This window comes from Homarus americanus, unplaced genomic scaffold, assembly GCF_018991925.1.
Source record: "Homarus americanus isolate GMGI-L3 unplaced genomic scaffold, GMGI_Hamer_2.0 scaffold32583, whole genome shotgun sequence".
Classification (NCBI taxonomy): domain Eukaryota; kingdom Metazoa; phylum Arthropoda; class Malacostraca; order Decapoda; family Nephropidae; genus Homarus; species Homarus americanus.
The window spans coordinates 16026884-16053165 of record NW_024713129.1 but is presented as its reverse complement, the minus strand read 5'-3'; the positions used below and the strand labels follow the sequence as shown (position 1 = coordinate 16053165).

The following is a 26282-nucleotide window of genomic DNA, read 5'->3' as shown; positions in this document are numbered from 1 at the left end:
GTACACCACACATCTGTACACTACACACCTGTACACCACACACCTGTACACCACACACCTGTACACCACACACCTGTACACCACACACCTGTACACTACACACCTGTACACTACACACCTGTACACCAAACACCTGTACACCACACACCTGTACACTACACACCTGTACACTACACACCTGTACACGGTGGGGGAATATTATAAGCATATCATATTCTCTGGAGACTTGAGTTCAGTGCAAGAAGGTAATGTGGGAGTGAGTCGGTGAGGTTGTTTTAAATTATTCTCTTGTTTGTCTGTTTGTTTCCTTGTTTTGTTTTGTTTATATGTGTGTGTATGTTTTGTGTGTGTGTGTGTATGTTTATATGTTTGTTTGTGTGTCTGTTTCTGTCTGTCTGTCTCTCTGTCTCTCTGTCTGTCTGTTTTTCTCTGACCCTATGGCTGTTTACATTTCTCACTTCTCTCTCCTTGCTTTTTCTCTCCCCCTCTCCTCTTTCTCCCTTCTTTCCTCTCTCTCTCTCTCTCTCTCTCTCTCTCTCTCTCTCTTCTTTTCCTTTCCTCTCTCTCTCTCTCTCTCTTCGTCTCCTTAACAAGTCTCCCAGGAAAATTCGCCTCTGAATGTCCCGCCATTATCCCTGAGTGCCTCCGTCTTCCCCAGCGCCAGGAGATCACCTCCCCGCCCGTCCCGCCCTCCCCTCCCCGCCCGCCCCGCCCCCCCCTCTTCCCTCCTGCAATATAAACTCACAAGGAAGTCGTGTACAGTACGTGTTAGGTCTGGATCATACAAGTATCATACAGGTACAATACTTGTCTACACCACAACATACAGCTCCTCAGGTGAGACAGTTACAATTAATGTCAGGTTACACATACGACTAATTGCTTGTTCACATCCTTAACTAGTTTGTTTATGAGAATGTTTCTGATAAAATACCAAGTTGTTTATCATTTCATTCTACATCGTTGTAAAAAAAAATCTAATAAATGACCTTTATACATATACATCTAAATTATACATATATATATACAAAATGTCAAGTGATTTATTATGTATCAAGGTGTAGTGTAGCCACAGTATGGGCAGGTAGTGTGAGAAACATTACTACACTGTGTAAACATATCATAGTGACGTGTCCAGCTGACTTGTAGTAGTGTTTCTCAGTCCCCGGGTGAGTGAACCACCACCTACAGCCCGATAATCTATTTTCTTGTGTAAAGGTTAATTATTATGCAATTAATTAGTTATAAAGTTTATTAGATATAAAGTTAATCTATAATTAAGTTCTATTATAGTGAGGAGATGTTTAGTTCCTTAAATAACTCCGAATAATTTGATTGGAAAATGCTAATTTAACTCTATCTAGCGGTGAGATTCCCAACTATACCAACAGAGGTATAGTTGCCAGTTAGTCATCACAAGTATTAATACAGAGAGTGTACAGTTCTTGCTAACATTAAGTCTTCCTGTGAGTGTTGGCCACAGGTCGTCTTCAGTCGTGGTCCAGCGGTGCGGCTGTGTGTATAGGTCGCCGTGATGGAGGTGTTTCGGGCTGCTGTGTTCCTTCTCCTTCAGATTCTCGCTCTACACGACGCCCAGGCCGAAAACAGCATCGAAGGTATGATATTTAATCAAGGTGTAAGATATAAGAACTTACATGAGGGTTAAGGAGTCGTTGGTTACATTCGTCGGTGTTAAAGGAACTGAATTATCTTCATTACCCCGCGGCTAGGAGCTAGTTTATTGTGCATCGCTCAAAATCATTGTGCCGCTGGGTGATAAGAGCAGATAGGGCCGTACACGTATACCGAACAACACGGAGGTAAGTGATAGGCCGGGTCAGGCTCACTAACTCACTACTTTTATTTATTCTAGATGTATCCGGTTCTTTATGTAAATTTTTCGGTATTATCGTTTCGGTCATCCGGTTAGGTTAGGTTTGGTTTGGGTTGAAATGGTTTTTTCCGATCGTTTTTGGTGACCTAAACGATCATTTTGCCTCCAGTAGTAGTTAAGCCCGAAGTAAAAGCCCAAAATGGTTTAGTTTAATACATAGGGAAGTTCCAGTTCTTCCGCCTGTTCCTTATTCACGAGATTAATCCAATTTTCTCCTGTACAAAATATTCCCTTAAGGGGCTCCATCCCGACCACTAAAACTATTATAAATTTCAAGTATTTAGGGGATTTTTTTGACTTGGATAAAAGATTTAATTCTTTTGTCAGAGGGATTTTATTGCAGGACATAAGGTTGATATTTTAATACTTTATCCCCGGGTATTTTATTAATTCAATTACATTTTTTGTATTTCATAGTAAAAATTTTCAATAATATCCCTTCAATATTTTATTTTTTTTTTAGACAGCTTGAGGCACGAGGCAACGGAACACCGCCGAAACACTGAAGATTATCGCTGTGAGAAAGACTCGGCCAATCAAATCTTCCCCGAGGTGGTCCGAAGAGATCTGTTTGGAGGCTCTGAAGGTCATTATAAACTAGTGGCTAGTAAGAGTAATACTCAACATGGCGTCGCGAGTCCTGCTGTACTGACGCGCGGTAACAAGACGACAGTCGGCAGTAAAGGTAACAGATTGTTAAGGGGGGTTAGGTAGGTGTCTAGGTAGTGATGCCCCGAATAGGTTAAGAATCCCACTAGTGCAAGATAACAATAGACCACTTACTCAGCTGACCTTAATAACCTAGTCATTAGTTCCAATTTAGAAACCAATTACCCCATACTAAGTACTATTCAGACTAATCCCTCAAATAATCCCCAATTTGCTGTTAATTTCTGCCTGTTGTGTTTTTACAGTAGTGTGTAATCCTCTGTGGAAGTTTGAGTGCAGGAATGGTGAATGTATTCCTAAGAACTTCCGTTGTGATGGTGACTCAGACTGCCCAGATAATTCGGATGAGGAGGACTGCCCTAGGGTATGTTTTTCCCCTTGGGGTTTTGGAGTCCCTGGGGGGGCTTGTTTGTTTCCCTTGGGGCTCGTCTTGTCGACAGAATTTTGTCCTGAAATATTTCTCTGTATTTGTTTACTGTCGACAAAGAATTGTGTATCAAAACATTTCTCAGTATTCTTAATTTTTTCTATCGACAGACCGAGAATGGGAAGTGCAAAAGCGATCACTTTTCCTGCGTTAAGGACAATGTTTGTATTCCTAAATTGTGGATGTGTGATGGTGACAAGGACTGTGTGGATGGTTCTGATGAAGACCACTGTTCCTCGGTGAGGTCTTTACCTGTTGTTACACCTGTTGTTACACCTGGAGTGACGAGTATATGCTTAACCCTTTGTGTACGGTTTCATTTTACTCTTAAATTTGGTTTTTGTCTTACTAAAGGGAATTATTATATTGAAGGGTTGAAATTGTACTCTTAAGGGTTTATTGCAGTATGTTAAAGGGATGACGTCAATGTACTCGAGGGCTTGTATACTCGAGGATTTCACTATTAAACAGGTTATCGTACTCAAAGGAATGTCACTGTACTCAAGGGGTTATAGTATTCAAGGGTTTCGTTATAACGTCATCGTACTCGGGATTATCACTACTCGAGGGAGTAAAATACGCGAGGGTTTAAGTTTGTACTCGAAGGTTTTAACTATCATCGTACTCGAGGGGTTAATGTACCTTACAGCAGTGGGCGAGTGAGTTGGGGTATAACTGAAAATAAATATTAATGGTGGTTGAATTAGTCCCGTTTGCTTACTGAATCGTGCACAGCTTACTGAATAGGGCATTGTTAACCGATTCGGGCATTGCAAAATAGACCACAGAATTGGATCTTTCCCAACTAATTCATTATCGATGTTCGGATCTAGTCTTTAATTGAAGGCTTGTACTGTAGTCGGATTATATTGAATTGGCCTTTTAATTCTAACATGTTTAGGGCCCGAGTTCCCCTGAGTTCGTGGTTTGTGTTACAGCTCACGCCGTGTGAAGACCGTCAGTTCAGGTGTCATCGCGGCCCCTGTTTGTCCCCAAGCTTCCTGTGTGATGGCTCTAAAGACTGTCCAGAGGGTGACGACGAGAAAGACTGTGGTACGTGTCTTGGTCCATGTTTAATGAGATGTACACACACGTTGGTTTATTCTTACCGATGTTTCTTGGTATTTAATGTTTAGAATATTGTAGTAAATGTTTATATGGTAATTGTTACAGTAGCTGGTATGTTTTGAGATGTAGGAACTCTGTGGAATGTTTGTCTTGCATTGAGAAGTTTAGGTCATTCAGTTTTAATATGTAAATAAACACAGGGTTGCCACATCCTGCAAACCGCCCGAGGCACTGTACCAGTTATTAATGGAGGCGACTGAACAACGCACAATTTAACATTTTTAAACCAATTAGTAGGGAAATTTGGAGTCTCCCTAACTGTACTATCCCCCTGCCACCAACTATATCCCCCACCCCACCAACTAGATACCTTCTCCCTGCCAACTATACCTTTTCCCCCACCAGAGACCCAGTGCAAGTCTGTGCCAGGTCACTATCAGTGTGGGTCGGGTGACTGTGTGCTCCCAGAGGCGTTGTGTAATGGTCGCCAAGACTGTGAGGACGGGAGTGATGAAGGCGGTCGATGTAGTGAGTATCTTCGAGGGGGTGAGAGGGAGGGGTAGGGGGTGAGGAGGGAGGTGGAGGGGTAGGGGGTGAGAGGGAGGGGTGAGGGGTAGGGGGGTGAGGGGGAGGGAGGGGAGGGGGGTGAGGGGTGAGGGGTGAGGGTAGGGGGTGAGAGGGAGGGGTAGAGGGAGGGAGAGGTAGGGAGAGGTAGGGGTTGGGGGGAGAGGTAGGGTTGGGAGAGGGAGGTTGATGGGTTAATATCCATACTCGGGTTATACAATAGTTAACTATATTCCAGGTTTATATTGAAAACTTCCATATACCGGATTAACGGAATTCCTTTATTTAATCCGTTAAATGGGGGTTTTCACATCTAATGGATTCTAGATATAACGAACTATTAACATCTCATGGACTCCATATAACGAACTTCACTTCTAATACTCCATAAAACGGACTCCACGTCCTATGGGCGTGATATAACGAACTCGATATACTTCTTTATCTCTGCCCATTAAATGTTTCACTATAATAAAATTAAATTCCCATTATACATTAAGGTCCGTATATAAATAAACTTGATAGATAACCTTTAGTGTCGAGGTGCCATTAATTACTAACCCAGTGTTTACCTTCAGATGAAACTTGTCCAAAGGGGCAGTGTAGCTACAGGTGTTTCATGACCCCAAGAGGACCTCACTGTATCTGTGCTCCTGGCCATCACCTCACTGTTGATGGCTGTCAAGGTGTGTGTGTGTGTGTGTTGGTAAAATGGAAAGCGAGCGTGGGTCTTAAGTATCTTCGGGGGAGAATTGTCTTTCTTTCTGAATTTGATATTAACAAATTTCAACCTGTTACATACATTACAAGACCTGATAATATAATCTAAATAATCCCTGGATCTTGTCCCTTGTTGACCAGACCTTAAATGCTCTCTTGTTGACCAGACCTTAAATGCTCGGATCAGACGTGAACGAGTGTAGGAAACGTGAGCGTGTGTGACCATTTCTGCAAGAACGTGATCGGCAGCTTCGTGTGTTCCTGCCACAAAGACTACCGACTGCAGCCCGACAACGCCACCTGCAAGCTTAGAGAAGGTAGGTAGTGCTTGGTTGGGGGGGGGGTGTAGGAGGGTAAGGATAGGAGGAAGCCCTCCCGTGTAGGGGTGGGGGGGCTGTATAGGACTGCAATATCCTTGAAATATGTTGGTATTACCTGCCAGCACTCCCTCTGAAGTGAAGGCGAGAGGATATTATACCCGGGCTATGATGCACAATGCTGTATAATAACAATAATAATAAATCCGTTTATTATACATTTACAGCCTTGACCCTTGTTCATACCTCTGGGTACAGAAATGTGGTGAATGTTTATACACTATTCAGTTTTGAAGTGAATACATTTCAAGACAAATTCTACCTGTTTTAACTTGTATTATACACACACCTACACCTAATAATTATATTGTTGTGAATGTATAATATTTCCAGGTAATTTTATATACACCTGTTGCAAAATATATTTAGTTGAGAGGCTCTAGTGTTGATATACTTACCACCTGTAGTATTAAATACGCCTCACCTGTAATTAGTGTTGCTTATAAAGTCTTAACATTACAGAAGGGGGGACGGCGTTTCTCCTAATAGCTCAAAGAGAAAGATTGACGTCACTTGCTCTGGATGGGTCATACTACACACAGATCTACAGAGGCAGTGACACGGTCAGTAGGGTCACTGAGGCTTTGGTTTTTGTACGTTTTTACCGTTTTCTAAAGGAGGTCGTTTTACCCTTTGAGGAGGACTCTTTTAGAAGGAAGGTTAGGGCAGCTTTTGGGGGCTTATAAGCTTTACGTTAACGAATTAAGTAATGTAAACATCCCACTGAAAATCTTCCTCGAGGAGATTAGACATTTTTCCCATGCCGTCTAGGGAGGGAGACCCCGTAAGGCATGAATGCGTTTTATCCTTCAGTGCATCATGGAATTTGGGTAAAGGACTCTTGAAAACTTCCTTAACATTTTAATCAAACTTTTAAAGATATATCCGAAGGTTTTTAGTTAAGAGTTCGAAAATCTGTTTCTTGTTCAAAGTTCTGATCTCGTGGGTTTCCTGAGTGGGAGTGTTTGATCTTTCACTTATTACTTTTCCTAGTCAAGGTCCATCATTTGTAATGACTCTTGGACTTGCAACGAGTAGGGGAGGGGGTCCTGGACTTAAGGTAGGGGGTTCGTGGACTTGTGGTGGGGGAGAAGGAAGGAGGTTTTCGTAGATTTAAGTGAATAAACCAATTAAGATTTAATTTTTCAGGTGATTGGCGTAGGTTACGACCCAGTGACCGATGTTGTAATCTGGAGCACCGATAAGGCCATAGTGAGTGCGTCATCGAGAGGAGGTGCCATCCCGAATGTCCTTGTTGAAGTGGGTGAGTGAGGTATAGGTCACCCTTGAGAGGTATAGGTCACCCTTGAGAGAGGTATAGGTCACCCTTGAGAGGTATAGGTCACACTTGGCTCTACGTGCGAGTTAACTTCAAGTATGGCGTATTGATGTGCATAGTTATGACGTTGAAGAAAATGGCCCCGAAAATTATCTAAGCAGTTTAAGGGAATATGGACTTTTTAATAGTGAAGATGTGACGGTGAACTAGTGAACTTGACATTAATATTAAAAAAAGTGTAATCCAATTTAGTTTCAATGTATTTAATAAAGGTTTGTATGGTATAGAAAATTTATTTGAGTGCTTCTAAATTCTGTGGGTATTTCAGGCTTGGGTCGGGCCGAGGGTCTGGCTGTTGACTGGCTGGGAAGGAACATGTATGTTACTGACGCGGTTAACCACTTCATACTGGTGTGTGTGCTGACTGGGGAGGACTGCGTTGTGTTGTGGGAAGACCTACCTCACCCCAGGGGCATCCAACTCGATCTGGAGAACAGGTTAGAGTAGTCCGATTGTTCGTTCATAGAAAACAACACGAATTGAATGTTCCATTTGGATGTCTCCCCATAAGTCAGGTAGGGTGCTAGCGCGAAGAGCCCCCTCCCCCAGCAGAGGCACATTAATGGCCGTGTCGATTCGTGTCCTCGCGCCATCAGACAGACGTGGATACACTTGTTCCTCCTTCTTAGAAACCCGTGTTGCTTATTTGAATTTATACTGTATTCCAACATCTATTTACCTCCTTGACAAACTAATTTAAATTTAGGAATCTGTTCCACCAATCGACTCCTTGGTTACTGGACCACTAGAGATTCATTCAAAAGTTGACTGTTACAACTGTGGGAGGCACCTGTACCTTAGAGGAACTGTGGGAGGCACCTGTACCTTAGAGGAACTGTGGGAGGCAGCTGTACCTTAGAGGAACTGTGGGAGGCGCCTGTACCTTAGAGGAACTGTGGGAGGCACCTGTACCTTAGAGGAACTGTGGGAGGTGCCTGTACCTTAGGAGGAACCCGGGAGGCACCTGTACCTTAGAGTGAACTGGAGGTGCCTGTACCTTAGAGGAACTGGGGAGGCAGCTGTACCTTAGAGGAACTGTGGGAGGCGCCTGTACCTTAGAGGAACTGTGGGAGGCACCTGTACCTTAGAGGAACTGTGGGAGGTGCCTGTACATATCTTTGTCTCCTAGGTGCGTGTACTGGAGTGACGTGTCTAGAGGCGTCATAGAGAAAGCAGGGATGGACGGCAGTAGTCGAAGGGTGTTCTTATCTGAAGGTCTCAAGTGGCCCAATGCCCTGGCCCTAGACCAGCCTGCCGGCAGACTGTACTGGATGGACGCCCACGAGGACTCCGCCTACAGCGTCAAGACTGATGGCACGGACCGTAAGGTGAGAACCTGTTGTTGAGGACCAAACGTTTTAGCCTTTACCTGTGGGATTGTAACTAAAGCTTATCCAGGGTTCTAATGTGGATATGTCGGTAGGTATGGTGGAGAACTTGACCTGTTAATGGGTAGCGAGTGCCTGGCTTGCTAGAGGGAACCGCAAGAATACCCGTTTTATAGAAATTTAGAGCCACGGTGACTGACTTAATGGGAAGTGGAGAAGATAGACTCTTGAGTATTAAAGATTTATCTATCTCAATCCTGTATTCTCGCCCGTTGATTCTTCTCGCCTGTTGCAGCACCTAGCCCAAGCCATGCTGAGCCATCCCTACGCACTGTCGGTATGGGAGGAACATATTTACTGGACGGATTGGAACAATAATTTCATACACTCGGCCTTCAAGAGGAGCGGCAAACACACACAGATTGTTTTGAAAGGAAGTTCCGATAAGCAGTATTATGGCCTCACTGTTTACCATTCCTCCATGCTTGGTGAGAGTCAGAAGGTGAGTTGAAGTTGGTCACCTGTAGTTTGTGATTACCCACACGTGTGATGCAGATGAATTATTTATTGCACCTGTGACGTATATGCAAAGTAAATGACGTCAATATTACACATGTGACGTAGATAACTTGGGAATTACGTACCTGTGATAAAAAAGACGTGACTATGACGTAGTGTACAGGTGTAACTCAGGTGTGATGAAGTAATAATGCAGATGTTGATCCCTAGGGCACCAACCCGTGTATGGTGAACCCGTGTAGTCACCTGTGTTTGCTGTCACCAACCATTAGGGAATACACCTGTGCTTGTCCGAGTGGCACCATGAAGCTCGGTGCAGATGGTCGCACCTGTGTTGGTAAGTTTTAATTAATTACCTTCGCTGATATAAGAATCATTTGATATTATTAGTATGTTATGTAAATTAGTCAAATTGGTCACCTGTAATGTCGCCACTACTGAACTATGAACCCCTGAGAGATGGACTCGTGAATCCGAATCATTTATGGACAGAATAATGGAAGAGTCTACGGCTTCAGGTTCGTTCATGGTTGTGGCTCATGTTGGTGGTTACGTTGTGGCGTAAGTGTAGTTATCATTTAGGAAATCCTTGAACCCAGTGTGTACAGATACTTTTTTGATCGTGTGCATTACAACCTATTGAATGTTAATAAGATATAATACTTGTAATTCTCTTATAATGGACGGGCCGTAATTGTTTATTAATGAATTATGCACATGTATACATTTTTCTCACCATAATACATTTCTATATTAATTTTTCCTCACCTTGGGATATAACCTTGTCTTCCCCCTGTCTTCACCTGTTTCGTACTGTCATCGCCTAAATATATATAACCTTATTTTCTACAACAGACGTGGAGAACAGGAGCTACCCCGTGGTGGTCACGTCGAACAAACTCTACCTGGTGAATCCTCGGGTCTATGGCCGTACTACGATCAATGAATGGAACCCTAACCTCGAGCTGACCACAATAGGTGACCTCGAGTATGACCCTAAGCAAAGTAGGTGATCCTCTACTTGATCTGATGTTGGTACTTGAGTGTGACCTTGTAATGGTGGGGTAGGGGGTGTCTGGACCTTCTGTGGGAAGTTGGTCTGAAGTTAGACCTCTCAACCACTACGGGTCTATCGATAACTTCATTTTTTTCATAATGTTTATATTCACATGCCAACCATTTTTTTTACAATTCCAGTTTAGATATTTTTCTAACTAAATATATAATTAAAAAATTAAATGTTACAATTAATAGGTTCCGATAGTTTAATTCGGTTAATAGTTTCTGATTCTAGTCTCGGGGGGGCAGTGGGTGAGGTGGAGTGCTAGCAATATTGTTCACAGAAGACAAAATTTAGTGTGTGCTGTCCCCTTAAAATAGGCTGTGCTGTATCTCCACTGGATCATGGGTGTACAGTACGTGTATGGTAGCGCTGGAGTGGTGGGGGGTTAGTGCTTGACGGAGGGCTTATAGTGCTCAGTCTATCCACACTCCAAGGCTATAAAGCAAAGTATCCTATCCACATAAATCCACATACTGAGGATATAAAGCAAGTATCCTATCCACCTCATTCCTACCCCCATCCATCCATCCATCCCGACTCTTGTGTATATGGTCTTCTCTTCCCCGACAGTGATGATGGTGGTGAGTGATGTATGGAACGAGGTCATCTACGGGTTGTCGCAGGTCAAGGGGGTCTCTGTGGTGATCGTCAACAACACACGGGCCGTCGGTCTCTCTGTAGGCAAGTGTCTGTAGGAAGTCTCTGTTCATTATGTATGTAGTGAAAATCTTAACTTTTTTATTTAGGTGCTGTTATTTCTTTTGAGAACCTCCAAAAAAAAAAAAACTTGTATTTGCAAATTAATTTTTTCAGTTAATCTTAGCCAATATAAATTAGTGAAAACATAAATTTTAGTGAAAGGATTTAATTATTTGGTATTTAGTGTTGCCGAAACTTGAATTTGAGAACTCTTGTTAATTTAAATTCTCACCTGGTGACATGTTAACTTAGTGCCTCACCTGAAGACTCGTGTTAATTAAAATCCTCACCTGGACTGATTAGTGTTAATCTGGTTACCTGTTAATGCCTCACCTGGTTACAGACTGGGTGCGGGGTAACCTGTACTGGGTGGACGGTAAGCACGGTGTGGAGGTTGTGAGACTGACCGGGTCTAAAGGTCTCTACCGCACCTTGCTGCTCTATCCCATCCAATACCCGACTGATGTGGCGGTCGCTCCTCTGCTGGGGTTAGTTTTCCCCTATTTTATCCTTTGCTTGTACCTATGTTCCCCTATCTGTAACTATCTCCCTTTTCCCCCTATTTGTAACTTTCTTCCTATTTTCCCGTATTTTGTAATTTCTCCTATTATGGCATTTGTTCTCTAGTTTACAATTTTCTCCCCATTTTGTAGCTTTATGTATATCCTCCCATTAAGATTAATAATAGGGTATTTTGAGTGATTGGGAGTTGTGGTTATTGACTTGATGATGGTTAATGAGTAGGTTAATGATTAAAGTTTGTGGTTGATAGTGAACAGCTGTTAAGGATTGTTAAATGGTGCTCGATTGGTTAATGGTATCGTCAGGTTAATGTACGTGAGTGGTGCCGGGAACTTCCCCTACATCCTCCGCTGTGGACTGGACGGACAAGACTGTGCCAAGATTGTCAATACAGACCTGGGGAAACCTGTCTCTCTCACCTTCGACAGAGACCCTGAAATAAGTAAGATTTGTGGAGTATTTGTGGATATTTCTAAGGTTTAAGGCTTGAAAGCTTAATATATTTATCAGATTAGATTAGTGGAGGGATTTTATAATAGCCGGGTCAAAATGTTTAGTTCATTCATCGGTTCTGTAAGATTTTGACCTAAGTTTAGATATATCAACCTCGATCACCTTTAACAAAATATCACAATAGGTTAAATGGTGATCTTGTCTTCACAGCTTTACTTAAATGGGAAAATAACTAATGTATTCTATTCCTCCTCCTTACTACTCTTCCTCCTTTTTTCTCTCCACCACCTTCCCCTCTTCCTTCCACCCTCCTCACCCCTCTCCTTTTCCTCTTCCTCCTCACCCCTTTCTCCCCACCCTCCTAACCCCACTCGCACTCGCCCACTTCTACTCTCACTCTTCAACTCGCCCCCCCCTTCAACTCGCCCCTTCTTTTCACCCCCTCCCCTACAGAGAGACTATACTGGTGTGATGTAATGAACAAGCGAATAGAAAGCATAGCAGCTGATGGCTCTGATCGTCGCCTCATGGTTCGCACTACCGGCCAGCCTATCTCCTTGATGGTGACTGGGGCACAGATAGCCTGGGCACTGGAGGACTCGAGCTTACTCTTCATAGCTTCCAAAGTCAACATGACCAACATAGTTAACATTACTCTAGGTAAGTGAACAGGTTAAGTGAAGTCGTGTTTGCTTAGGTCGGGATAGGATTATTGGAGAGTATCTATAGTTACAGGCATTAGTCGGACAAATTCTCAAGTTAGGACCATTTCCAGTGGTGGCACATTGCTGTATATAACTGTAGAGTTGTTCAATCAATCTTAGTGTAATACAAGTCAAAGAAAATATATATTGTATCTTTTGTCGGAAGATTAACTCAAGATCTCATGCGTCCATCATACACCCCAAGCAAGAGAAGACTATACTGCCTCTGACTTAGTTTTCATCTTTTGTGAGTCACTGAACCAGACGTGACTTGTGTACTATTCTTGTGGATTTGTCATTTAATCTCTTGCACAATAATGAAAGGGGAAGCTGTAAGAGGAGGAAATATGAAATATCTTTGTCGTTATGGTGTTGCTATTTTAACCATGTCTCGTCACCAGCCAACAAGATTAGCAGCTTCCCGAGTGTGTTCAGGTTGTCGGAGTTGGCCTGGAAGATCCCTCCTACTATGGCGACCTCCCGCAACGCCTGTTCTGATAATGGCAACTGTTCCCAACTATGTCTTGGTAACGTCAAGAATGATCAGGTGGGTGGTGGTGGTAGTGAGGCGTAGCAGCAGCGTAGGGGAGTTAACGATAAATATATTTAATGACCAATTAGACTTAAAAAAGCTCCAATTAATGTGATTGACTCCTGTTTACGTCTGGTCTCAGGTGTGTGGCTGTGGCCCCGGCTTTACACTCTCACACGATGGAGTGTCGTGTCGTCCCAATGGCTGTGCTCCACACCTCTTCATGTGCACCACCACACACACCTGCATACCTGCTAAATGGAGGCAAGTTTGTGTGTGTGTGTGTGTCGTTTTACCTGTTTGGCCTCGTGTGTACATGAATTATCGCCCCCCCCCCTAAAGGTACAGTAAAACCGCATAACTTAACCTGATGTATTACCCCAGGTGTGACGGCGAGGCTGATTGTGATGACGGTGCTGACGAACAAGGTTGCCAAGAGCCCGAGAAGTGTGAGGAAGGAGAGTTCAGGTGTAACTCTGGGAACTGTATCTCTAGTACCTGGATGTGTGATGGTGTGAAGGACTGTACGGATGGTTCTGATGAGCCTGAACATTGTGAGAAAAAGAACTGTCCAAGAGGTAAGAACCCAGGAAGTGGTGGCGGCGGAGGGTTGAACATCTAATAGTCTTGTATATTTACTGTTAGGAGGAAATCATTCACAATACCTTAAACTAAAATGTTCTTAAACTTATAATGTATTTGAATTTAAAAGGTAAAATTAACCGCATTCAGTCAGTATGTTGCTTTAAACCATCAATGTATTTGTAGGTCAGTGGTTGTGTTCGTCAGGCGAGTGTATTACCAATATGTGGGTGTGTGATGGTGACAAGGAGTGCAGTGACGGGTCAGATGAGGTCAACTGCAATACCACCTTCTCACCACACAAGTACACCTGTAAAAACGGTGAGAGATGATAGGCTCGTTACTCGTACTCAATACTCATAATGTACTCGTAAATACTCCATACTGTACTGGTAAATAGACTCAATACTCGACTCCATGCTTGTATAAATTGACTTGATACTCCTCGCATTGTGGGGAAAAAATTGGCACAAAACAAACTAAGTGTTCTGGAATGTTGAGACCTTCGATAACGCACTGTGGCCGTTTTGAAGGAACTCCCAACGCGTTTTCTGATAATCTTGTCCAGAACGCGTTGATCGTGTTTGTTGCACAGTAAACGAATTCGGTTTATGATCCCAAGTTATAAGAGTCATGAAATTTTATGAATATAGAATGTATAACTACTATATAACACTAGGCATGCCAGGTAACGCTAGGTATTCCAGGTAGCCATTCCAAGAAGCAACCATATCCACTTAAGGTAACGTTATCTTCTAACAGGTGATGGTATCTCTCTGATGTGGAGGTGTGATGGTGACGAAGATTGTGACGACGGCAGCGATGAGAAGGACTGTGAAGGTAATGGGGAGGGAAGGTTATCTTTAGTAATGGGGAAATTGTGTACTGTAATGTAGCGTTTGTTTTGAGTGACCTTCAATGAGGTTTTACTGTGTGGGTGGATAGAGGTGTGGGGAAGGTTGGATTGCCATGCCTGACTGTTTTAAAGCTCTTAATATCCAGAACCCATTGTTTAAGGTTGAGAGTTTTATCTGTACAGTTGTGGCCAAAATTCCTTGGGGATCATTAATATTTGGGATCTCTTGTAGGTCATGAACACTTGGGTTTCAAAATTTCACTTTTATATCTATTGTATATTGCATTGTTGCTTTGAAAGTGATGGCAATGTTCACCTGTGTAATAAACCAATTGGACTACTCACCAAGTGGTTAACATGTACTTTTTGAAGGTAATTTCGACGACACAGGAAATAACGTAAATAACCGTTGAAGAGTTGGTTGGTTTATTAGAACATCGCTTAAAGTGGAGTGAAATCTTAAACCACTATAGGATAGTAAATTAATTCTGGTTTAATATTGCAGAAACTTGTGGCAATGATGAATTTGCATGTGACAATAAACAATGCGTGTCGATCCATGCTCTGTGTGACGGGGATGATGACTGCGGTGACCGGTCGGATGAGAATGTCCCCAGCTGCCATTCACGTGTTCGTCAGGAGGGCCCTCTCGTAGTCACCTGTCCTCCTAGTTTCATCTCCTGTAATCTAAAGGACACGAGTAGACTAATACCACTGTGTATACCCCACTCTGCTGTGTGAGTAAACTGTGTCGTCTGGTGGAGAGAGAGAGAGAGCTAGCTGGGAGGATGTCTGGTTTAGATGGGTGGGGGGGGGATCAGTCAGTTTTGTAGCCATTTAACTCCTGTAATCCTCCATCCAGGTATGAACATCTCTGGCCAGTTACTGTTGACGGTTATCTCTACAGGTGTGATGGCATCAAGGACTGTCCGCAGGGAGAGGACGAGGATTGTGCCCAATGCCACCTTCAGGAGCATCACTGCCCGAACTCTAGGCAGTGCATACCCTTGACGTGAGTCCGTGTGAGATGAGACACGTGGTTAATAAGGTGTAGGTAATGTATGCAAGTGGTTTTTCTGGAACATTTTTGTAGTTCCTGAAAATTTTCAAATTCACTCCTGTTAAATACATTGGTTAGGTCTGAAGTATGCCAAATTAGGGAAACGCGAATGGCCAATTACTTCAGGCCATGCGGGAGTAAGATTGGACCTGATGGGAATGAATGTTGGCTGTGAGAGCAAGATTGAGCCACGGGATTGAGACAGGGCCTTGTGGAAGTAAGATTAGGCCGGGTGGGAGTGAGTGCGAGCCGGTTGGCAGGTACAACAGTAATAGTTTCAACTTTGACATGAATTAAGATAATGTCACCACCACCACCACCACCACTACTACCACCACCACCACCACTACCACCACCACCACCACTACTACTACCACCACCACCACCACTAATATCGCTATAACCACCACGTCCTCCTTCTATAGGTACGTGTGTGACGGTGAAGAAGATTGTGACGATGGCTCGGATGAAGGCCTCCAGGCCAACTGTACCACCACCACCACTACCAGCACTATCACCGCCATGCCACCATTCTATGATAGTCCAAGTATGTGGTTCTGGTGGTCTGTACTGCCAGTGTAAACAAGTTATGACATGACCCGAGTTTGCTGTTTTAGTTTTGGTTTATGACTTCATTTTCTGCATTGACTTCATCCCCAAGTGTGTGTGTATGCAAGTCAATTGTTTACATTTAATTTATTTATATATTTTTTTACGCAAGATAAATTGTACAATATCATTCACATAGATTTTGTTAGGTTGGGTTAGGGTCAGTTGAGGTTAGGGGTCAGGTCAGGTCAGGTCAGGTCAGGTCTAGGCAATTACCAGTGTTGTCTTCCATAAAGGGTCGGGTATTGGGTCTTAAAATCTAATGGACCGGTTATGTAGCAACTTGACCTGAATAATATTAAACGGAATACTATAGTGTACAGAAGATTAATTATGGTACACTGATTCGTCTTGTAACCTTGAGTAATGTGACGGTCTTAATTCACTGAACTATTCTGGTTAATATACAGTGGCGTTCCTCTCGTTGAACACTAAATGGTTAATGAAAGCAAAGTGAGTCTATCCTCTTGATCAACAGAACAACAATCATGCCAAAACCAATTTCTGCTCTCTCCTCTGTCTCCTATCCACTGATATTGATTAACCTCTACAGTGGAGGAATGTGGTGATGAAGAATTCCAGTGTGGAGACGGGACCTGTATCGCCGTCACCAGCGTGTGTGACGGTGTGAAAGATTGTATGGACGACTCTGATGAAGGTCACAAGTGCGGTGAGTGAAGGCTCTTGTGGGGGTGCTGGGTTACTGTGGCTCGATCAAAATGGCATTGGGGACTTGAGGTGTTGATACCCCCTTGGAATAAATAATGTTTTAGGTTTTGAGCTGCACAGGTCTACAATATTTTCCGTTTTACTTTTGTATTTTGATAAGGAAACTAATTCTAATATAATTTTTAATGTTCTTTTGTGTTGTAGTTTTTACAATTATGCTTTTAAATTATCGCTACAAGTCTAGAATTATATTTGCATCTCGCTTTCCAGAGTATAATACCTTAGATTTACTGTATTGGGTAAAGAACTCGTAATTATACTAAAGGTAAACAGTATACTAGATAAGGTGTTCAATAAGACTAATTAACCAAAACACAAGTATACTTTAAACATTTCTGATCAGGGTAAGATGTAATACTTTAATTAAGACTTCATCAAAGAATATAATATAATTCGGAGTATAATTATAATCGTCTTGCTTTTGAATTTTGGTATTACTAGAAGTGACTAGTTTTACTTAACAGGTCCCAGTTGTAGCAATAATAACGGAGGCTGTCAACACCTGTGTCACCCCCTCCCAAGCGGCCGTACGTGTTCTTGTAATCCTGGCTTCGTCCTTGATAACAATGGTCGAGATTGTCTGGTGAGTGTCCGTGTAAAGGTTGGTCAGTTGTGGCTTGAGGGGGTGGGGGGTGGAAGAAGGTAGGATAGAAGGGGAAGGGGAGGGAGGGCGGTGGAATGTTAATTAAATTCCAAGACTAGAATCTGACGTTACTCTTAAACTCAACTCGACCACAAGTTTAGTAAAGAAATAACCTTTATCTTTTACAAACTAAACTTGATAACACAGGCGTGGGAAAGCTCAAGAAAATATGACTATTTTTGTGATGATGCTTTACGGCTGAACGGAACAAGCAGTGATAGTAGCAAGCATGAGCACACACACACACACACACGCACACGCACACACAGGCAGAGGCAGAAATTTTGTAAAGTCTGTTATAATTTCAACCAGATTCTGGATGTGTAATTCCTAAAATAAATTCTACATTGTAAGTCACGTTTGGAAAATCATTTGTATATTTTTTTATACTTAAGACTTGACATATTAATGCTCCTTTTAAGACGTAAGAGGATATTGAATTTTCTTAAGACGTAACCTTAAGTTTTCATTTAAGACTTGACAGGATATTAACAGGATAACTTGTCATTGCAGGATATTAACAGGATAACTTGTCATTGCAGGATATTAACAGGATAAATTGTCATTGCAGGATAATGAGGAGTGCGAGGAGGAGACGCTATGTAGTCAGACGTGCCTCGAGACCAAAGGATCCTACCGGTGTTCTTGTCTCCCAGGATACAGCCTTCAACCTGACAAGATATCCTGCACGAACTGGGGTAAGGAATAGTCGTGGGAGGTTAGGAAATCAAATTCTCCAGTTTTAGGATACCAATAGATGGGTTTCATCAGGCATCTAGAGTCGGCTCATTATGGATGTCAAATAGCCCTGGTTGCTTCCTGTCTCGCCTCCACTGACCCATGTTATCTTGGCTGGGCTAACGTGATTGAGTCTTCATAGCACACTTGTCGAGCAGGCGTGATAGACTGGTTAGACAAGTCCTTAAATATATTAGTCAAATGTTTTCTGTAGGGTTTTGTTGAGGTATTCAAAAGTAAAGCTTAAGGACTAAAAAAAAATCGCCGACTTTCCGGACTATAAGAGCCAACATAAATGAACTATTTTGAATTATAAGTTAAGCTACGTTAGGCAGAGGAATTCTATACATGTTAGGTTTCATTAGATTGTTACGTTAGGTTAGATTAGGTTAAGTGTTTTGAATGTAATTTTCTGTACACGACTAAACTTTACTTGGACCTTAAACTTCCAAACAATCGTTAACATGACATAATTTAACACTTTACGTTAACTGCTATTGCTTAACATATACTGTAATTAAAACTGAACATTCGTTACAAAATTGTAGAGAAAATGACACGACGGACGAAAGATTTTGACAACCCTACTGAGACGAACAAGAGTCGTAGTGTTCATTCTGAAATTCGTCGACCCAGACCCCACGCAAGTATAGTTTTGTGTGAGTGACTACAATAGATTAATCTTCGGTCCATGTTGCACTCGTGGCAGAGATATTCATAATCCTTCATTTTTCCATTTATCCCATATTGCAGAAGGTCCAGAGTATGTGGTGTTGGTGAAGAACGGTAGCTTGTCGCTGATTAACCACAGGAACCTGATCATGAAAAAGGTCGACCTCCCGCTAGGTACCCAGGTAGATTCCTTGGACTACGACCCAGTCAATCGTCAACACCTTTATGTGGATGGTGAGTGTTGGTGGTGGCTTTGATGTTGTGCCAAGTGAGGTTCTGGCCATTAATGAAAAATTTTATAAGCTCTTGCCTTCAGACGTCGAGAGTTGCTTTAAAAATTACTGACGGGTGTTAATATCTAGTGACAATATTCAGATGGTTAACATGGTCAATATCTATCACTCGGACTTTATTACTTTCATGGTACAAGTTGTGGAATTAAAAAAAAAAATAGAAAACTCTTCAAAAATAGTTCAAGAGAATCTATCCTTCCAACAGGCTCCAACGGCATTGTTGGTATGATAAAAATTAACCAGGCAGAAGGAAGTGTGTCCAGTAAACCTCTACTGATGAACAGGAAGAAACCACAAGGCCTCTCCTTTGACCCCACATCGAAGAACTTCTATTACTCCGAGTTCATCAAAGTCGGGAAGACAGATGCAGCTAGTGGTGGGGTGGCGAAGAGGGACGCTGTCAAAGCTGGACTGAAGCCTGAAATTGGTTTTTCTTTCTTAATGGTAAACTGTCGTCTGACATCCACCTGACATTATATTAAAGTGTGGGTTAAATTGGAGGGGGAGACATGGGTTGGTAATTTCTTGAAGTGGGGTTTCCTAAAGTTTGGAGTGGGCCTTCATAATCTGGGAGGCGGAGGGGATGGTAAACTAGGAAAGGACCTGCTGAACTAGGTGTGGGGGAGGGGGGGCTTATGAATTCTATAAGCTGAAGTAGACCTAAATTAAGGCAAGGATAAAATAAACATTCCTTACTCCATAACATTTTCTAAAGATAATTTAGTGTTGCATGATGTATCAGGTGTGTACAACGGAGGGGAACTGCAGTCAAGTGGCTCGCATCCAGGACTTCGAGATTCCCTCTACCCGCGTTGCTGTCAGGGAGAGGCGACTCTTCTACTGTGCAAACTACCTGGGCCAGAGAGGAGAAACAGGCGTGATCCTTAGTTCTTTCCTTGATGGCTCCAGCAGACGGACACTGAGGCAGGGGAAGGTATACTTAAACCTAATGTAAAGTTGAGGTTTTTGTTCCGATTATTTGCATCTTGATTCACCCCCACAATTTCTCAAACACTTAAGAGACAACAAATGATTAAAAGTTGTGAAATAATTTAAGCTGCTTACTTTAGGAAACCATAATGGATGTTTTAATTAAAAGAATCCATTGTCTGTAAATTATCAATCCAGTGTTTGTATGGGGTAGAGGCTAAGTTCTTTGTATTTAAAGGAACTACTTGATTACCTACACATGGTCAGGGGCTTACATGGTAGAGAGAGACGAGGTTTACAATGTCTTGATAGCCATTGAAGAAAGTACTATGTGAGGGTAAAGTATGTAAATAAACTCCTGCAGGTGGCGAGGTGTGGGAGCGTGGCGGTGGACGAGGCCAAGAGAAGAGTGTACTGGACTGACATGGCTCTTAACACGGTGGAATCTGTTACCTGGGAAGGCGTCAAACACAGGGTCGTCCAGAAGACTCAGGTACTGTACTAACATAACCTGGAGTTTTCATACACCTCTTCCCTTTCTTCTGCTACACATCACTCGCTCCCATAAAATTATATTCACTATTTTGAGTTAGAACGGACGAAGGATTTTGACAACCCTACTGAGAAGTCTCGGTGTTCATTTTTTAATTGATCAGTCGCCTCCATGTACGGTCCAAAATGTTCGTGTGGCCAGTCTGAGTCGATCTGTGTTCATTTGGTAAGGTTGGTACACCTGATTGTGATGCTTTGTGTAACCTATAATCCTCAAAATATAAACAGTCATACACACGAACATTAAAAACCTAAACCGTCTCGACAATACACACACACACACACACACACACACACACACACACACACACACCCCCTTCACCATCCTTTATATAATTGACTAAAACCCCTCCACACACCAGGTGATCTCGCCCAAGGGACTGACGATACTCAAGGACTGGGTCATGTGGATCAACCCTGGTACTCAGGAACTCGTCAGGTGCCACAAGTACAACGGCAGCCAATGGGACAGGAAGCCTCTTAACGACGCCGGTCTTGCCCTTACTACAGTCACGCCACTTCACTTTTCCGGTAAGTTGAGGGGTGGGGGGGGGGTAGGGTAGGTCCTTTTCCTCCTCCTTCCCGTTTCTCTTCACGCTGTCGGTTAACTTTTCTTGCTCTAACCACTATTCCTCTTCCTCCTGATATTCCTCTTGCTTTCCCCATTCTTCCTCTCCCTCCTCTTGCTGCTGTTCTTCATGCCTTTCCTCTACCTCCTCTCCCCGCTATTCCTCTTCCAGTTCTCGTCCCATATACAGCATAGACCAAGAGGCAGAGTACTCGGGGTGAAATGAATTCCTGTTTATTTCCACTTGACAGGATCCGATCTTTGCGAGTCGGCAGCTTGTCCATACTTGTGTACGTCCTTCAACCAGACTGCCAAGTGCCTTTGTCCAGTTGGCTTCAAAGACTCTCTCACTGACCCAGGGAAGTGTGTGAAGGTGCGTTGGTGGTGAGGACTAGCTTATGAAGTGAGGTTGTCTGAAATATTGTCATTTTTTAAAGCGAAAATTTAATTCTTTAAGGAATTTTTCAACATTTTCTGGTTGAATTTAAAGAATTTTGTGAAATGATTTTTTTAGCATTCCGTTTAGGTTAGGTTAATATTTTTTACTTGTGTAATTTGATGCTTCAGCTGGCAGCATGTGAGAAGAACCCCTGTTATGGCCACATCTGTGAAGCGCATACAAATACTGACTTCATTTGCAGGCGAGTGACTTGATATCTGGGTTTTGTGATATCCTGTAGTTTCTGAAGCTCGGTTATTATACAGTATAATTAACGTCTTTGGTGCATTTCTTTACTACTTGATTATTATAAATTGCTCTAAGTGTATATTTTTGCTTTACATCACTAGCTAGAATTCACAATATTTGGTTGAATTGCAAGAACATTTAACTGGTCTCCTTAATTTTAGATACAATGTCAAAACTTCTACTTTAACAAAAATATTCAAATTTTTGTATGTACACCATTAATAATAATCACCTTGAGCCATCAGGTCGAGGTATTTCTTAAGAGTATTGGTCCCAGAACTTCCTTGCCAGACTGAAATACTTGGTTGGTGATAATGATGGGAGTTATGGCAATCTGGTCAGTGTCAGTCGGTGCAGGCATGTCTGTCAGAATGGTCAGTCAACCGTATTAACGAATGTGACATCTAATTCGACCTAATTAATTATAATCCTGACAGGTGTGATGAAGGGCGTCTTGGTGCAAGGTGTGAGGTAGGGGATGTGGCGAAGGCAGGGCAGACTAGTTCCTCAGCCACCACCACAGCTGTAGTCCTCATTGTGTTGCTGGTCCTGGCCGCTGTGGCCTTGGGTCTGTACTGGCACCGTAAACACCCCTTCATTATCTGTAAGAGTAAGAGAGGAAGGTGAGAGAAATTGGTAGTAAGTGATAAACGAGTCAACGTGTGATAAATTGGGGCCGAATGTGATAAAATAGTTTAGTGATAAACTCGTGTGGAATGAATAATAAATTTAACTCTTGAGTTCTTTTCAGTAGGGACTGGGTTCATTTTATCACTGGGTATTGGGTTCATTTTCGGCACTAACCAGATCTTTGGGGTTCATTTCAGCAGTAGCAGGGTCTTCAAGTTTGTGAACCCGGCCTTTGGTGTGATGAGTGACGAGACCATTCTAAACAGTAGTCCGGTCCCCAGCAGCTGCCCCTCTAGTGACAACCCTCCTCCATATGCCTTCACCAACCCCCACCCCGGCCATAACTTCGAGAACCCATTCTTCAAGGCGGATGACAGCCAGGTGAGGTAGATCCCCCAGGTGTGGTCAGGATGACAGGCAGGGGAGGTAGGTAGTAAGGCTAGGTTGACAGCCAGCCAAGGTCATCAATATAAGAATTTAATTTTCTATTATAATTTATGTATACAGATATAACTGACCAAACCATACAAGGATTTATAAATATATATGTATATTAGTTTGATTAAAAATTTGGGCTGTCCAAAATTTATTGTGGAAAAGAAAAATGAAGCGTAATTGTCTGGATGAAGATCATGAATATTGTACTTTGTTTTTCGTGAAATGTAAACCGTAAGTTATAAAGCAATGCATCACCACTAGGATATTAAAGACACTTGTATTTGTTCGCTGTAAGTAATGCCGACAGCCTTAAATGTTCATATACAGTTAACTTATCATAATGTTGTCAATTTATAAACATTCGCGTATAATTTCCCTGACATAAAACATTGCTATAAACCTTCACGTGTTTTTTGTCCACCATAAAACGTTGCCTAGAGAAGAAATCCCCAAGGTAAGATCATCCTTATCATTGTTAACGTTAGCAGTCGTCGTCCACCTTTATAATGTGTACTGAAAGGTGAACGTTTTGTACAGGCCAACACCAGTCTAGACTCTGCAGTAGCCAGCGCCACCGACTCGACTTCTGTCAACATCATCACCTCCCAAGTCGACCTGTCGTCACCATTACCACCGTGAGTGTTCAAGCATTTCTCTCCCAGGAAGGAAGCTTTTATCTAAAGGGTCTTATATTCGACCTTGTTTGCATCTTTCCATATGTTGAGGCCATTGGACATGGTTTTAGGGGGCCATGGGATTAGGCTTGAGGGGGACCATGAGACGGGGCGTTTGGGGGGGGGGGGGGGGGGGGCATAGCAAACCCCCTTTCTTACTGATTGGTCATAAAAATCTCGCACTTTTGCATTTAGTGAAAGTTATTTAGAAAAAACATTATTCATATTTAAATCATTACATAACCCGAGTTTAATGTTGATTCAAGTTTATTAATGAATCGTTTGTTGCCAGGGAGATGAAGTTCGCAACCCCAGCAGAGAAAAAGTTCAAGTGGCCTTTATCTGATCCGTACAACCCAAGTCAGGTATGAGGAGTCTTCATTCACCTGTCCACCACTACACCTGTTCATCATTAACAAGAATATGAAAGTACAGGTGAGAAGAACGAAGAACTTGATTTACATCCTGAATTATGAAGAACAGTTTTTTACGTGAACATTTAAAATAACCAGAAAAGAACGAGAACAAGTGAGAACAGTATAACAGACTGGAGGGGTAAGAAATTAATGAAAATGGTCAAGGTAACGAAATTATAGTTTATTTATATATACATAAATAAAATAAGTATAAAAATCATTGTTTGCTATTACCTGTCAGTGTGTTGAGGTGCTGCAGGATGTTACGTTATTGCAGGTGTAAGGGAAGTTACTGTAGGTTAATTAGTTGTTAGTTAAATGGACGATAGATCCAGAAGAAATCCACGTGTCAGAGAATTTCGAATGTTTAGCATCTCCTTGGGTTAAGTCAGGTGTGTGTGTGTAGAGCCTTTACGGGATCAGGTGTGTGTGTAGGTGTATGGATGGGGCAGGTCGGTTTACAGGTGGGTGTATGGATGCATGTATGATTGTGTGGGAGGAATATGTAGGCGATTAAAGACTAGGTGTACGGATGGGGTGTGGGTAGGTTTATAGGTGGATATGTATGGGTAGGTGTGTGTGGGGATGATTGAAGTTCAAATGTATGGGTAGGTGTACAGGTGTGGGATGGGGTGATTAAAGTTCAGGTGTACACGTATATATAAATACAGTATTTCTTAAAATAAACTTTACCTGTAATCTAGACTATTGGTCTTTCAAGGGTGGCTAGATCACTGTGGGGGCAGCAGGTAGTGGAATTCATCTCTTGCGTGAAGGAGACTTCAGTGGGTTTAAATCGTTCAGTAGGTAGCACTTTACATGAAAGGGAAGACAGATGGAGTGGGTGAAGGGGAGGGTGTCGAATCTGCCAATATTATCTGAAAGCGGTTAAACTTGCCTCAGGTTAATGTTAGAAAATATGAATAAGGATTTTTAAACCTGGAAAATAGAAAATTTTAAAACATTATGATTGATGCCGAAACCATAGATATGTAAACGAAAGTTTGTTACCGATTTCTTTAACATGGTAGCTATACACGGCTGTAACCACACGGGCACTACACTACACCCCCAAGAAAAGAATTTAATATAATACAAAAAACTTAAGATAATCTGATAAATAATTGTTTGGGGTGGAGACCTGTTGTTACTGTATAATGTTAGGAACTCTTAATGTAAACTTGTTAATAATAATAAATTTTATCTTGTATAGTAATTTGCATATTATTGAAATTCTAACATTCCCAGGTAATACTGTAGTTTGTCGAAATCTTGTTTTTCTATGGTAATACTTTGTTTCAATAACCGGTAAACAATTAAAATATATCGGTCCACAAATGATTTATTCACTAGGTAGCAGTATGAATGGAGTAAATTTAAAGAGTTGCCCAAATAAACCAGAATGAATTTGATTATAATTTTAACAAAGATGAATATTACGAACTTATTGAATAACATCTCTACAAGGATAATTTATATTTTGAAAGCTAATTTTAACTAATTTTGTCATGTAGAACGGAAGTCAAATACAAAGATAAATTGCTTATCTGGGAGTGATAGCGCAATGTGCACATCGGTGTACCAAGCTGTGCAACTATCGCTCACACAGCACCACCTACGACCACCACCACCACCCACTCCCATTGCTCGTCACGTGTCCTCCCACACACAATACAAGGCACCACCATTCTCCACTATGGGTTTCCGAGATGCGATATTGGTGTTTTTGTTACTTTGGAAATACTTGATTAGTGAACCTCCTTAAATTCCAATTCCAAGAGAAAAATAATTTGGTTGAGAAACTACCAAGGCTTTAGCCTCAGGTTTTTGGCGGTTTAGAGCCAAAAATTAGATGCTGCTGAATATCTCGGTATTAGTACTTCAGAGCATCATGATAAGGAATCTATGGTCCGCGTTTCGATTGCCGAGTAATGGTGGTCGTAATGCCGCTTGAAATATTAGACATTTTTTCAAGCTAATTACTCGCCAACTATATTTTTCCAAAGTGCTTTTTATTTGTTATTCTGTAACCACCGACTTAAACTCCTTAAATTTCAATTGAGAAAAAAGTATGTGGTAGAAAAATTACTAAGGGGTGAGGCTTAAATTTTAGACCGTTTTGACCCAAAAATTAGATTGTGGAAAATCACATAGGTATCAGAGTATGCTGATTTGGAATATCTGGTCCACGATTCGATTGCGAGGTTATTAGTGGCTGTAATGCGCCTTGGTAAATTTAATGGCATTTATCAATGCGAGTTACCAACAATGAGTTGCAGATGCACCAAAACACACACACACTTTATACATGACTTCAGGGGCCAGC

At 42.1% G+C, this 26282-nt stretch overlaps 1 protein-coding gene across 1 annotated transcript; it reads left to right on the top strand.

Annotated features, from left to right (window-relative positions):
• Positions 1 to 1339: 1339 nt before the first annotated feature.
• On the top strand, positions 1340 to 24173 carry LOC121870300 (vitellogenin receptor-like). The gene is given in 42 exon segments (XM_042372088.1): positions 1340 to 1616; positions 2358 to 2579; positions 2809 to 2927; positions 3101 to 3229; positions 3929 to 4043; positions 4464 to 4586; positions 5201 to 5308; positions 5530 to 5542; positions 5544 to 5659; positions 6182 to 6282; positions 6869 to 6983; positions 7327 to 7495; positions 8188 to 8386; positions 8682 to 8888; positions 9116 to 9242; positions 9761 to 9910; positions 10539 to 10649; positions 11011 to 11155; positions 11495 to 11631; positions 12096 to 12302; positions 12748 to 12893; positions 13021 to 13142; positions 13263 to 13456; positions 13647 to 13781; positions 14223 to 14300; positions 14822 to 15053; positions 15224 to 15328; positions 15802 to 15923; positions 16539 to 16655; positions 17179 to 17297; positions 17929 to 18055; positions 18849 to 19001; positions 19266 to 19504; positions 19803 to 19994; positions 20355 to 20483; positions 20905 to 21073; positions 21362 to 21483; positions 21678 to 21751; positions 22236 to 22421; positions 22626 to 22809; positions 23404 to 23501; positions 23833 to 24173. Coding segments are annotated over 42 exon segments (5817 nt in total). The 5' UTR covers positions 1340 to 1534; the 3' UTR covers positions 23912 to 24173.
• Positions 24174 to 26282: the final 2109 nt, after the last annotated feature.